The sequence below is a fragment of the Oxyura jamaicensis genome, chromosome 1 (assembly GCF_011077185.1).
Source record: "Oxyura jamaicensis isolate SHBP4307 breed ruddy duck chromosome 1, BPBGC_Ojam_1.0, whole genome shotgun sequence".
Lineage (NCBI taxonomy): Eukaryota > Metazoa > Chordata > Aves > Anseriformes > Anatidae > Oxyura > Oxyura jamaicensis.
Window position 1 is genome coordinate 29,880,726 of NC_048893.1, and position 15,450 is coordinate 29,896,175.

At 38.9% G+C, this 15,450-nt stretch overlaps 1 protein-coding gene across 4 annotated transcripts in view; it reads left to right on the forward strand.

Moving 5' to 3' along the window:
• The first annotated feature begins 10,501 nt into the window (after positions 1 to 10,501).
• Positions 10,502 to 15,450, forward strand: part of PNPLA8 (patatin like phospholipase domain containing 8) — a 36,762-nt gene continuing 31,813 nt past the window's right edge. Inside the window, exons 1-5 of one of the 4 annotated variants that reach the window (XM_035333283.1) lie at positions 10,502 to 10,628; positions 10,771 to 10,865; positions 11,309 to 12,522; positions 12,973 to 13,122; positions 14,348 to 14,499. In XM_035333283.1, coding sequence (XP_035189174.1) covers positions 11,401 to 12,522; positions 12,973 to 13,122; positions 14,348 to 14,499 — 1,424 coding nt within the window. In that variant the 5' untranslated portion in view covers positions 10,502 to 10,628; positions 10,771 to 10,865; positions 11,309 to 11,400. Of the gene's footprint in view, positions 10,629 to 10,707; positions 10,866 to 11,308; positions 12,523 to 12,972; positions 13,123 to 14,347; positions 14,500 to 15,450 lie in introns of those variants that run through there. The other 3 variants (XM_035333291.1, XM_035333299.1, XM_035333274.1) reach the window with 3 other exon arrangements.

The window sequence follows — 15,450 nt, forward strand, 5'->3', positions numbered from 1 at the left end:
TCCTGCTCAAAGCAGGGTCAACACTGAATTCAGACCAGTTCGCTTAGGGTTTGTTCCCTCAGGTCTTGAAAACCTCCAAGAGCACAGACCCCACAGCCTCCCCGAGTAGCCTGTTCCAAACAATTAATAATTGTCATTGTGGAAAAGCTTTCCTTATGTGCTCTACTGGGCCCTGCACTTACAGCCTGTGCCTTAGTGGTGAATGGTATGATGCAGACGATGTTCCAGCCTGTCAGGAGAAGATATATGACTATTTGCTACACAAAATATGAGGCTCCATGGCATGGAAGAAAGGAGGGACCACTTCACAGACAGGATGTGTGTAACGTACTGGGGGAAGGTCTCTCTGACACCACACAGAAGAGGGGTTCCCAGCATCTGAAGGGACTAAGATTTAAGATTTACTTGCTACCTGTAATCCCTTTTATTCTACCTTACTAAAACAGCTTTTTGACCACATCCATTACTGTTGGGCTTTACTGAGATCAAGAGAGGAGCCAGCATCACCTCTCTCCCCTCACCCCTGTGCAGAGAACAAGCCCAGCACACTCAGCCTCTCCTAACAAGTTACATCTTCCAGCACTCCAACATCATGGCCCTACGCCAAGCTCACTCAAGCTCGTCGGCATCTTTCCTGTACTGGGACCCCAAAACTGTTTGCAGTATTCCAGGCATGGTATAAAAAGTGCTGAGTAAAGGTGAATAACTAATTCCTCTGACCTATGGATTACATGTGAGCTATGTCTCTCAACTCCCATCACATATGAAATACATATCAAGCCTTCAGCTCAGTGCCTAAACATAGGTGCTGAGTGCTCTTTGAGTTTCCTTAGTGACATTGCCCAAGATTCATTTAGCATAGGATTTACCCTACCATTGTGTAAGGACTGTGGAAATATTATTTAACTTTCAAAAATCTTTTTATGTACTTTCCTGAGTGTATTAGTTCTCAAATTTATCTTGGAAATGATATATAGCTCACTGTTTTGTTATTTCTGAGATTTGCAAAATTCCAACATTATTCAAACAAGAATTTATTTCTTTATCCTTCCTCTAGCATTTGGTGGTATTGTCACATAATCCATCCTAATTTACTGAGGCTATATAGGATGTAAATCAGGTAAGCATTTTTTCCTGTACCTGTAGCTGGGTAATGACTTCAAGTCACTTTGTTTTTCAAGAAGATATTTTCAAAGGTAGGATTAGGCAAATCTCAGCCATAACTTCTCCAATGGCAACAATACTGATTGTACTAGTCTGAGTACCTTAATCATAAAATCACAGAATTACAGAAATATTGTTTGGAAGGGACATCCTGAGGTCTTCCTCCAGAGTATAACTGCCTGTTGAGTGGCCCTATTACTCGTTCAGGTCAGACACAGTTTTCAGTCAAGTCTTGAAATCCATTAAGTACAGAAAATCTGCCTCTATGGGAAGCTACTTCCAGTGCTCTTGGTGAAGAATTATTTCATAATGCTCATTCAGAGACTCCCACGTTGGCTGCTGTTGCATCATCTGCCACCATTGAGAAGAATTTTGTTCCATCAATTCTGTAGCTGCGCTTAAAGTATTTATAGGCTGGTATAAGTTCACTCCTTAAAAAAAAAAAATCTTTTCAGACTAAACAACATTTTTTAATTAAGAAAAGTAATTTTTTGCATAGTTGGCTATATTGCCAAAGAATTTTGGAGAAATCAAAACTGATTTCCTAAGTGGTGATGTGATTCTATTTCTTTTAAGACCTCTAAATATAAAAAACATACCTTCATAGGACGGAAAAGACAAGTGTGCAGTGAAACATTCAGTTATCAAGAATATATTAGAAATATTGACTTCTTAATATATTTGTATATGAAACATTTACTTAGTATTATAGGGGAGATAAAAAGAATTAGCATATAGTGTTGTATTGAAATTGTTGTAGTGATAGAGAATACATGCTAGGAAATGCATTAAGTAGAGTAAACATATACCAGTAGCAAAAAAAAAAAAAAAAAAAAAAAAAAAAAGTAACTCCTTTTGGAAGTAGTATAATTTCTAGCACATGGATTCTTTCACTTATGAGATGAGTGAAAATTACATGAGTACTGTTAAAGGATTTAGCCTGTAGTATGGATGCATTTAGAACAAGGTAATATTTTTCAATATTAAAACGTGGTTTATTCCTAGATTTGGCATATAAACTACTTCATTGTAAGTCATATTTACTGGACTAAAATTATGTACACCATTTTGCTGCTGTATTGGTACATCCTTCTACAGTTCGGGGTTGTTTTTAAAACAAACAAACAAAAAACAAACAATCAACCAAACAAAGAAAACCACCACTAATTTAATAGCTACATAACACACAAGGTTCTTTGGACCAGGCATACTGATTCACTCACTATAGCCAGAAAGTTATTAGAGAGGGACTATGGAAATAAAGCAGCCTCAAATGCAACAGAGAAATCAAAGGTGCCAACTAAAGACAGAGAAAAATATACTGAAAACAATATTGCAGAGAGTATATATTCAAGTATGCAATACAGGCAGCTACTAACGCTTGTCACAACAGGATAAAACACAAAATGATGAATAGTGTCAATAACTATATTCCTCGGAAAGAATAAAGCTTTGATTTGGACAAAAGAACTTTTGAACAATAAGCAGAACTTCTATGAAAGACAAAAGACTATATAAAATATGTCCGGACAATCCAAAATCTCATCAATTTTCAATCCAAGTATACTACAAACTACCTTAAATTTTCAAATTAACATTGTAGTGAACATGGGACAACATTCTGTCCTTCTAAACTGATTTATATAGTGAAATTAAAATTCAAACCCTTCAAAGTGGACCAGGCTCTTAGTTGTGCAGATGCCTATGTTTTGTGTGCACATGTGTGCACATGTGTGCCTATATATGTGTGTGTGCAAAAGCTATACACAACTTGGATGCCTTTCATCTTCTGTGAACCTGTGAACTGTGTTCAGATGAGTGTGCTAATGCTAATGGTGTATTTAAAGGAAGGGTTACTTCAGTAAGACTAAAAGCTACATAACAGCAACAACAACAAAAAAGCCTTTATATCCTCAAAATGTTGGACTGCAGCACATCAAATTAGTATTATAACTCTTAGGCAATATTTTGGACCAAGACTCTCATACACTGAGTGCAGTAGGAATTTGCCACGAGCAATAAAGCTAGAGAACAAACAATAGGTATTGACCTCCTCAGACTTGTAACTCATATATTGTAGGTACTCGTCACAGAACAGTAACACTAACTACGTAAATTACTACGTGTCTCTTTTTAATCCTTAAGGACATTATGTTCGAGAGAATAACTTTTTAACCTGTTTCAAAAAAACTTTAAACTTTATTATTCACAGTGCTGACCTCATCCTTTGTGCATGTTTCTGATTTCAAAGCTGTTACAGCAGTGAGTGAGTCCCACTTGGCCTGAAGACTATAACTGGTGTGTTTAATTCACGTAATTGAATTGCAGTGGTAGACTTGTTTTCCACAGCTTGTAGATCATTCTCTAAATAACACCTTCTTCTCATAGCAGCTGTAAAATTTTGTGCACCTTCAATAAATAGTGTTTAGTAGTACAATATTAAGCTTTTACTAGTATTTCGATAACTTTCATCAGGCTACTTTAAGTTGAGACATAAATAAATCATTATAAATTAGGTACGTAGGCTTCTTCCAAAACCTATCTTTTTCGTTTGCTGCATTCCAGACAGTCTGGATTCTTCATTAAGATACTAAATGGCCTGCCAGCTCACCTGCCACCAGTGCTATGGAAAACAATTGACAGATATGGATACCCACAGGAGCCTTGCTGAGGCTCTCAACAGAGCTAAAAAAAAAAAAAAAAAAAAAAAAAAAAAACACGGAGAAATAATAGAATGGTTTTGGAGAAGACTGAAAAAGTACTTCTTCCACACATGAGAAGTTATAAAAAGATTTTTTGAACAAAGGGAGAAATGCTAAGATGGAACCTAGTATAATACTTCATGGCCTGGTGCAAAGATCAGACTTCTTTCAATGTTTGAATTAAAAATAAAGTAAATAGCAGTGAGTCTGTTTCTCATTGTCTGATTCAGACAATACTGAATCAGCAATAGCAAACAATGAGGACAGTGAATTAATTCCAGTATACCTAAAGAGACTGTGTGCTTTGACCTCTTACGTTCATGCCAAGAGTGTTGTCTGACACTTACACAATCTCTCAACCAGATGCTGCAGTAATGAAATTCACTTCTATCAGTTCTCGAGTGCTGAAAAATAACAGAGCAACTATTATAGTAATCACAGTGGGCTGGAAAAGATTTGTAATATGACCTCTAGCTTGGGACTGAATTACAAATTCTAAGTAATCTCCTGCATTATTCATAATTACAATATAATTATTTGATTACTACATTCTTATTTTTAGCGGCTTGATTTCTAGAATGCACAAAAGCTCTGGTCAAGGCCAGAGACCATTGACTATGAGCCGTAGAGACACAGGAAATAAAAACGAGCTATAAAGAAATTTATATACCAATATAATCACAAACCCTGATTTAGCGATCCAAACTCCTTATATTGTGTGGGAAGCAGGAAACTGCTTGGAAGTAGCAAAGTAAAAAAATGAACAGGAGGAGGCATAGTTGAAATCCTATATCCAGACTATAATCTAGAGTCTTAACTCCCCGCAAGAGTCTGGTATCTTTACCCACTGAAAATGCAGAGCCTGTAATTCTAAAGGTGTCTTACAACTACACCTTCAAGGAACACACTGGGATTCATCCAGTTCCTTTAAATGGGGTACGAAAATGAAGATCCCTGGGTACGGAGAGGAGAAACAGCAGGAATAGGAGAAAAGGAAAAGGAATAAGGTCATTGACAATATCTAGTCTAACACTATTCTAAATAGAATATTTGCCCAGGTGATGCAAGATAATAGGTTCAGTGCTATTTTCAGCATGAAAAGGCTTACATACATCCTTCCTTGATAGGTGAACCAATGACATAATATTTAGTACAGCAATTTCCATGAAATTGAGCTGCCTCCTTAATAATTATTACTTCTGTATTACTTTCTGAGGTTCAATAAGGAGCAAAGCAGCCTATTTAGTTTAGAAAATTGATGTAAGATTAAAAATACTAAGTTTTATATAAGGTTTTATATTTCCTCCTTTTTGAATAAACTGAAGGCAATTACACAACCACGAGACCACCGGGCAGGGTCAGTTGTCTCTGAAAGTTTCTCTTCTTTTTGAGTTGTTTAAGCCTTCTTAAGGGTTCAAGAATTTTTTTAGTCATTCTTTGACAAGAGAAAAACATTGAATGTAACTGAGATAAAAAAGCAATAAGAAAATAATGTAGAAATGTTCCACTTGATTTTTTGCAGAATTTGTGAAATATATATATATATATATATCCAAATGAAAGGCTGCAGGAAGCGTCCAAGCTTTCATAAGTGTCTGTGTCCAATAGTCTTCACTTTTCTTATTTTGAGAACTTTCATCGTATGCTCATTCAAGTTGCAAATTATTTTTTCAACATTGTATCACCAAAAAAAATGAAATGTTTTCTCGATTTTGTCTGCCATCTAGTGTTTAAAAGCAGAATGCCTGTGTTCTGCATTTAGAAAAGCTGAAAAACGGGAGCACTACACAGCTTCTGCCTGTCATGCTACATTGATGAAAACAGAAAACAGAATTTTTCCTAAGGCTTAATTGAAGATGTTAAATTTAAGCAATTATTTTGGATACTAGCAGAATACTACTCTAACAATTTATGTTAATTTGTCCTAGTGCTTTGAAATCCTTGGGATATTTTTTTTTCTGTTTGTTTGAGTGTCTTCCAGATGATTGTGCTGTGTTTCCAGGATGCCATCCATAATCAATAGGGCGATTAAAAAAAATAGTCTGTATATGCTCAAATGGCATACATACTTATAATAATACCTTTATATCAAATGTACAGTGAAAGTGTACATAAATATATGCAAAAATATGTTCTCAGAATTAGTATCTTACCCCTGGAAGTTGTTCTGTTCAGGTTTAATTCAGCTAAGATGGAGTCACTGCTCTCTGAAACTGAAATAGTGTCACACTCTATAGGGTTACTTGGCCTGCAGATGTATGGAGATTGTAACATCCTTTTGTAGGATTCTGTAATACACAAAGACACAGAGGTTTTATATTCTAAAAATTTCTATTTATTGTAGATCACCACAAATCACCATTAGCAAGTATGTTATGATTAGCAAGGTCAATATTTATATATAGATAATAAGCTATTGCAGATATTAACAAATATGTGTGCTAAATATTAAGATTACAGCACTGATTAACAGTAGCAACATTTGGGGGGTAGAGGCAATTAGAGGTAGTAAAATCACTAATAAAGCAGGAAATATATGTTAGTATAGGTTCAACAAACTTGTCAGTAATACTATGGCAGTGAATATACTTGTGGATTACACATTTATCTATATTGTAACAGCACAGTTATACTATACACTATAACCTACACTTATGGTATGTTACACTTACCAAAAAAGTACTTACGACAAATCATACATATATATATATATATATATGCATAAAATAATCAGTACCAAATGCATCAAACAGATCCCAGAAAGGACATCAAGATTATACCAGCCTCAAAGGTCAAATTGAGAAAGCTAATCTCAGAAGAGACTGATCACCACCAGAAGTGGGCCCAGAAAGCGGTCCAAAGTAATGGACAGAGTCTCACTTTCGATGCTGATCCATGCCACAGGGTGTGGAGCGTCACAGAGTTGAGAAGTCAGTCCAAGAGTTAAGAGTCGACCCAATGGTCCAGTGAAGCTTCACCCTGTTCAGAATAAGAAAGAAGTGCAGCACTGGAGGAGGGAGATAGGTGAAGATGGAAGAGAGGGAGAGGGAGAGAGAGAGAGAGAGGGAGAGGAAGAGGAAGAGGGAGAGGGAGAGGAAGAGGGAGAGAGAGAGGGAGAGGAAGAAGGAGAGGGAAAGCTCCATCAAGGGTAAAAATCAGACACTTTATATCCTTGAGACATAGTCTCAGGTTACCTATGTAAATGCCTGTTAAATAGCTGTGAAGAGTAAAATTAATTTTGTAAGGAATTCCAAAATTTATTAATTTCAGTGTATCTGTTCCACCTTTTATAGTGAAAGAGACTGTAAGGAAACAGAAAACTTCCATATATCATAGATCAGAAGAGAGAACCCTAGAAAGACAAATTTTGGAACAATTACTTCTGGTAAATATCCAATTTTTATCCAACTGCCTCATAATGCAATGCATGATGACTTTCTTCACAAGCAGCAGTCCAAGATACACATATAATTGTGAATGCTAGAAATAACTATTGAAATTGAAAAGTATAGCGTAGTTATAAATGGGGACAGTATGGAGATGATAGTCTGGCTTTGAAATGCCAGAAATCACATACACCAAATAACAATTCCTCTTTCATTAAAGCAGTAAGATTTACCAATCTCACATTTTTTGAGTTATAATTTGGTTTACAGTTTGCATCTTACCTACAAAAACATGCATGACCATGTACATTGAGAAAACATTTTGAAAGCCTTTAATTAAGTTACAGGAACAGCACTCATTAAAATCAAACTACTTTCAGTATTATCCTAAACTGGAGACTGTCACATTTTAAGTGACCATTCTGACAAAGCCTAAGCTGGGTAAAAATCTAACAGAGATCAGCAAAGAAAATTTTGATAATCACAAGAAATCCTTCTTTGAGGCTTTTCATAGAAAGTATTGAAGCAAAAATAATTTTGAAATAGCTAATGTACATCCTATTAAAATTAAAATACATCTCAAAATGTGATAAATGTGTTCATTTACATATTATATGAAAAGTACTGTAATTGGAGATAGCCACCTTCTGAGTGCCTCAGATAGATTCACCTTTCTTACCTAAAAAGCAGGCAGTTAGTCAAATGGGATGAATCAACTCTCCTTTAACTATTAGGAGAACTCACAAAATTAGCCTAGTGGAGTTGTCTATCTTTTAGATAAATGAATTGAAATCATTTCTCCTTAAGGTCACCTCCACAGCAAAGAAAAGACTAAACTGTCAAAATGTTTGAGAAGGTGTGGATGCAGAATTCATGCCTGGGAATACATGAATGTATACCTTTTTGTCTAGCGTTTTCTTAGTTCTTTTGCTGATTTGTGTGGTTGCTTTGCAAACCTGATGAATCACCTCTGAACATGTCAGATCAGACAGGTCCAGCCATCCTCGGGGAGACCTGTGTGGCAAGAACGTCTGGGTTTGCAATTAGACTTGAAATGTGAAATCCCTGATTCTTTTCCTTAGGAGAGGTATGAATCTCAGTGGTATATACATGTTGTATATATCTCTGTGGTAAATGCATGTTGTACATATCTCTGTGGTAAAATGAACACCTGAGCAAGCACAGAATGGAATTTTACAAAGACTTTTATGAGAGAAAGGTGACTGTTCAGGGAAGAGCTATGTAAAGATAAGAGGGACCGCATTATTCACCACATAGTTTGCCAGTCAAAGAAAGGCAGGATATGCATGGGCAGCCTGTGGCCAAACTTCCTTCTTAATGAAGTTGTTGGTCTTGTTTTGCCTAACTCTTTGTTGCTGTAATGTAAGAATGTAATTTATCCTACTAAATGCCAGCTCAGATTGTTGCTTTAGATGGGCAACTGCTTCTTAAGCCATATGACAAGATCCACCCCAGATCACCAGGCAGCCAAACAAGGAGGATTCCTGGAGCATGCAGAAGTGCAGGTGCAGCAGGGGAAGCTGCTTAGCCTAACACCCCTGGCAAAGAAACTACTCCTGTACCATAGCCTAAAATCTACCAGTACTGTGTTGTTCTCATAGAAGTAAGTAGCCTTTACGTAAAGAAACTCATAAAACAATGGGCTGCCTGCTACCTGCGTTACAACTACCTGAAAGCAGGCTGCAGCAAGGAGGGTGTCAGTCTCTTTTCTCAGGTGACAAGTGTTAGAATGCAAGCAAACAGTCTCAAGTTGTACCAGGGGAGGTTTAGATTGGGTATCAGGAAGAATGTCTTCATAGAGAGGGTGGTCAAGCACTGAAACAGGCTGCCCAGGGAAGTGGTGGAGCCCCCATCCTTGGATGGATGGATGTAGTGCTGAGGGACATGGTGTAGTGATGGGACTCAGTAGGCCAGGCTGAGAGTTGGACTCAATGACCTTTTAAGTCTTTTCCAACCTAGATAATTCTATGATTCTATTTGGTTTAAAAACAACCCTTACCATATATAGTGAAAACAGAAAACAAACTGAAGAATAGCCCACGAGTACCAAAAACATTTGCCAGCAGTAGGCCATCACTAAATAATACAAACAGATAGGTATTCATCTATGGACAGGGAGCGCAGGCCACACCTGCAGAAGGCTGACACAGTCCAGAAAGCAGCAACCTGCAGAAGGCCTCGGAGAGAAGATCTGAGCAACTGGGTGTGACACGCTGGTGTGCATCCCATGGGGATCCTGGACAGCAAGCAGCTCTCAGAGCCACCGAGCACTTCACTGAGGGAGTGCTTTGAGAGAACTGCCTCTGTGTTCTGCCCTGGTAATCTTAAGAATCAAAAATCTGAGAAGGGGCAAAAAAGGAACTACAAATTATTCAGAAAGCTATATACCCCTAGGAACAAAGCACTGAGCTCTGCTCTCTGGGGACAGCGACAGGACCCGAGGAAATGGCATGGAGCTGGGACAGGGGAGGGTCAGGCTGGGGGTTAGTGAAAGGTTCTGCACCCAGAGGGTGGTCGGGCATTAGGACAGACTGCCCAGGGCAGTGGTCACAGCACTGAGCCTGCTGGAGTTCAAGAAGCGTTTGGACAGCGCGCTCAGACATAGGGTCTGATTTTTGGGTGGTCCTGTGTGGAGCTAGGAACTGGACTCGGTGATCCTTCTGGGTCCCTTCCAACTTGGGATATTCTGTGATTCATCCAACATTCAAGAGCTGAAGGATGATGGGATGAAGTTCGATCTCTTTGATGTTGCCAGCAACTATAACACACAAATTACATAAATTTTCCCGAGGAAAGAAAACACCAGGAAAAGAAATTCATTTTACTCTTTTTGATAAGTAAAACCAGAGGCAGGCGACTGGAATCCAAACCCCAAATAAGAACCGCTGCCTCTATGACGACCAGGGCAAGGAGTCCACGAAGCACCAAGGCATTCATCGCCTTCCCCAGCCACCGCCGTTAACTTCGGGCAACCCCGGCAGAGCCCCGTTCCAACACCCCCTCCCCTCACGACGCCCCCCGCCGCCCATGACGGCCGTGCCGCTCCGCACGTCGCCGCCCCGCGCATGCGCAGCATCCCCCCACCCCTGCCATTGCTTTGCCCTTTCCCCGCCTGGCCCCGCCCCGCCCACCCTGGCTTCAGCCGCTTCCGGCGGGCTGCGCACGGCGCATGCGCAGTGCTACGGCCCAGCTGCTGCCTGCGCTGCCGCGGTGGGGGCCGCCGGCGGGGGGGGGGGGGGCGGCCCTGGCAGGCGCCCGGCGGGTCCGGCCTCGGTGGGAGGGGAGGGGTAAAAAAAATAAATAAATGAACCCCGCTGCCCGCCCCGGGTGTGTATAGCAGCTCGGGACGAGGTGGGTGAGGGAGCGCCGGGCTGGGGCGGGCAACGGGGTGTGGGGCTGGGGCCTGGGTGCTGGGGCCGTGTGGGCCCTCAGGGAGCTTTGAGGTGCCTGAGGGGGGTAAAGGCCTCGTCCAGCCTAACTGGGGTTTTCTACCAAAGGGTCACGCAGAGAACCAGTGCCTGTTTGCCCTCGGAGGAGTCCTTCATGGCAGTGTAATGTCATCGCCGCTTGGAAGGCTGTCTCTTGGTATGAGGTAAGGTGCCAAGGAGGTGCAACTTGTTGGGAGGGCTGTCGAGCAGTTTTCTATATGCCACTAAGTGGTTTTAGCAGGAGGTACAGCTTTTTGCTTACTGGGAGGACCAGCAAGCAGTTTGCTATATGCTACTAAGTGATTTTGACAGCTGTCGCATCTTGAAGGTCTTTTCCAACCTTAGTAATTCCATGATTCCTCAAAATGAACAAGAATGGGCCTTTTAGGAAAATCATGTTAAAATTAAATAGTTGGGATGTCGCTGCCGAATGCCCTTAGCACTCAGTATCGCAACAAGATTACGTAATTTGAATGTTTGTCTTTCTTTACTGGAGCAATGAATAAGCTGTACCTACTTTAAACAACTCTGAGATTTGAGTATAACTTGTTGCTGGTTTGGGGTTTTCATTGTTTGGTTTCTGTTTTTGTTTTTTTTTTTTTTTCAGGTAACACCATGATATGGGACTTATTTATTGAAATATGTTTTCTGGAATGAAGTAGACAAGCAACGTAGGAAAGGTGTAACTATTTATAAGTAATGACAGTTCATTTGTCTCTAGATACATATTTGTTCTTTGTGATTAACCCAAAAAGTCTTTGGTGGAAGCAAAGAAACAAATACCTGAGTTTGTATAGACCTAAAGTCTTCTGGAGGATAAATCATGATGTTCATCTTAGAGTTTTCCATACAAGCGAGCCTCAGTGTAAATGGGCCAGAAGCCGGACGTTTTGGTATAACAAGCACATTTACAGCCATGACTTCTTATATTACAGAGTTTCTAAACTGTTGACTTCTTCTTCCAAAGGACTTACAAAAGTGAACAGTCGCATGTCACGAATTAAGAATACTATAGAGTCTGTTTCAAAGGCAGTGTCTGGCACTCACAGTGAACTGGTGTCCCGGATAGCTCGGTTAAAGTCACACTCAGGTGCTCTAGGAAAAACAACTAAAAGTAATGCAGATGAAAATAACCTCAGTGCCAGTCTGGAAAATGGTAAACAAGTTTCAGATGCCAGAACTCAGGAGGATTGCAACAGAGGCCTAGCTTCTGGGAAATGCACTGATGCAAATGAAAGCTTGGAGTCTATGTTAAAAAAATCGAGTGGCGCTAATCAAGATACTCCAGAAGATTCAGCCTCTAAAACCCACCTTTTCCACATAAGCTACCTATCTACGAATTTTGGAGAGACTTACAACTTTGTAGCTGACCATATCAATTGGTACTTCAGTAATAATTCCGTAATGGATCAAGAGAAAAAGAGGAATGCTTTGTTACAGGACTCTAAAAGTGAAGTGACAAATAAGCTTGGTTCATCAGAAAATACTGTAATTACTGAAGAAAAGACAGTGACTTCAGCAGCTACTTTAGCTCCTGAGACAGAGACTCAGGATGCTGAAAAGACAAGTACTGCTCTTCCAGTTTCCACTAAGAAAAGTATTGCAAACTTTCTTTCCTATCCCAGTAACAGCATACAAGCTTTTGTAGACAGTTACATTGGTGGGTTGGTGCCCAAGCTGAGGTCGGAAACAAAAGTTGCTGCACCAGAAAAGAGTAAACAGATAGAGCAAGAAGGGTCTGAGAAGGATGAGGAAGACAAAGCAAAAGAGAGTAAGACTGCAGAAGACAGGGAAAAGCATCTGTCAATTCAGAGAGAAAAGGCAAGTCTTTGTTTACTGTTTTTACATATACATATATATATTATTTCTATGCATGTGTTTTATGTAAGCATGTGTCAGTATAGATGTGTATATTTACATGTGTGTATATATATATAGTTCATATTTACATACATTGTAGCTCTAGCTGTTTTTTTTGGTTGTAGTGACAGTAACATCATACTCTTTCGTGGTCCAATCACTTTGGAGTTGCCCTGAAAATTCTCCCAGTTAGAAATCCTGACACCAGTTTGTTTGGTGTCTGGTTGCTCTGAGAATTCTTTATTTATTTCCTGGTAAACAGGGCCTGCTTCTGTTTAAGAAATCCTTGTACAACATGCTGTCCAGGACTTCTGTGAAATCTTTAAATAACATTTTGGAATTAGTCTTGACAAATTGTATACGTATCTTAGAGTAGCTCTATGTCCTTTGTATAACTCTTATCTGTTTTAGATCATTGCGCGAGTGAGTATTGATAACAGGACTCGAGCTTTAGTTCAAGCCCTAAGAAGATCCTCTAATCGAAGAATCTGTATCAGCAGGGTTGAAGAACTGACTTATCATCTTCTGGAATTTCCAGAGAGCAGAGGAGTTGCAATTAAGGTGCAAATAATCTTTATGCTTAAATGAGCAATAAATATCTGACAGAGATATTCTTATAAAATGACATCAAACTTTCTTCTGTGCTTTTGTGGGCTAGGCATATTTTCTTCTTGTAAAGATTACGGTGTTAATATCTTTTAGCTTTTTATTTAGCTGGTTCAAGCAGATTCATTATGCAAACTATCGGTAGTCTAGCCGAAGGCTGTTAAGATTGCTATGTTTAATTTAGAAGCATACAGCATTGTCATGTGGGTAGAGAATATAGCTTATTCTAGTGGTAGATGAAGGTCGTACACTGTGTTCTCTTTCGCAATTGACCAGATGGGAATGTACTGTATGGTTGATTTACATATGTGTAACAGTTTTGATGCTTCTTTGCATGCTCCCTTCAAAGAAAGGACAGGAGTGGAGTGTAGAAATCAAAGAAGTTTACGTAATCTAGTTCTGTTCGTTCTTTCCTGCGTGCAGTGAGGACAGGAGGTGGGTGGTAGGCTGTTCTAGCCCAATCAGGTGTTTGTCAGTTCCATGTGTTTTTCCACAAGATATGACAGTTGGGTGACATGGACTGTAAAACTGCTGGATGGAGTTCAGGCCAGGCAATTTATCCTGGCTGGGAACAGGTCAGATGTGCACATGAATAGTTAAGAAATATTTTGGGAGTGCACTTCCTACTCCCATCTTGATTATAATCTTTTGATATCTTTGTGATAATAATTCTAAATCTAAAGATCAGTCAGTGTGGAGAATTTTAAGTTTTGTTTTGTTTTGATATTAACATACTTTGAAGGCACTTTCTACTTGAAAACAGTGTGGTATTTATTCATTAAAATCTGTGCTTTTAGCTGTACTTCATGTGCTCAATACTTGAGTTTCTATTTGGGAAGTGTGACGTTAATGTCCACAAAACTAAACTGCTGGTTAAATAATTAAAAAACTAAAATATCAGTGAACTTAGCTTTTATAGTTATTAGAAGGATTTTAATCTCAGCTTGATTGTTGAGATGTGAGAGCTGGTTATTTTTAACAAAAAGGGGTGTACAAAATAATATTGGAGTCATTTCTTCCCCTTGTTAGATACAGAGATGGATAAATACAGGCTTAAAGAAGTTTTTCTGTAACTCGTATACTATTTTAATTCTAAAATGTGAAACTAGTGAATATGAGTGTGAATTCCTTTGGTATAAGCATTTTGATAAAATACAAAGATCTTCTATCATAAATATAGGAAAAAGTAATCCCATGCCTACTTCGACTGAGACAAGCAAATGACGAAAGTCTTCAGGCTGCTGTTAGAGAGACTTTAGCAATAATTGGATATACAGACCCTGTGAAAGGCTGGGGAATTCGAGTCCTTGCTATTGATGGAGGAGGAACAAGGTAAAACTATTTTTTAATAGATGCTTGTATATCTCTTCATAGTGTAACTTTAAATAGAATTTCAGTTTTTCTTTGACAATTTTGTGCCTAAACATGCAAAGTGTGATTTACAGTTCTGTTGCATTTGACTATCCAAGTCATAGGTACTTACTTCTGTATTCATTTGTACTTAAATTCCCATGGATTAGTAGTCCTGTGACTCTGAAATTACTTTTTGGCGACACATCAATGCTTCTTGGACTGACCCTTTCTTCTTCTGGAAATGAGTAAATTAAGTGGTCATTTTAGTTAGTCTGCTCATCTCCGTAACTCAAATTTGGCAGGAATTGCTGGTAGTATTTCGTACTTTAATATTTATGTCAATAATACAAAACATGTTATCGTACCCTTCTAGAGGACGATCTGCCTTAGCAGGTCTAGTTTCATGAAAGAATGAATAGGCTAATGGTGAAAGCCCTTCTCACAGTGCTTTTGGTTTATATTTCTTTACCTACTACCAACACCTGCTTTTGTTTAATGGATGTACCACATGTTTACATGGATGTACCTGTGCTCTAGTTCTGCATGAATTTATTCACCTATCACAACTTGTAAAGAGTAGCAGCGAAAGCATATGCAGTGTTAAAAATCTGGTGTTTATTAAAAGCTATGTTTTCAGGCACATTTGAAGAAATTTTCTTATCGGATACTTACTGGTTCATAAATTTTTGTTGATAGAGAGTGGAGTATGAAGTCATTGCAGAAATAGCTTCACCAAGGTTTTGTTTCTCCATAGTATTTATTTGCATCAAAATGAGTTGCATTCAATAAGGAGTAAGCGTATGGCAAAATTTCAGCTTGGATGTTTCTGAAAGTCCAGTGTGGACCACAAAGTAGGAAGAAAGATGGTTCACAGATAACAGCATGATATCAAGGATGCTTTCTGTCACATACTTTCATTTACAAGTGCAA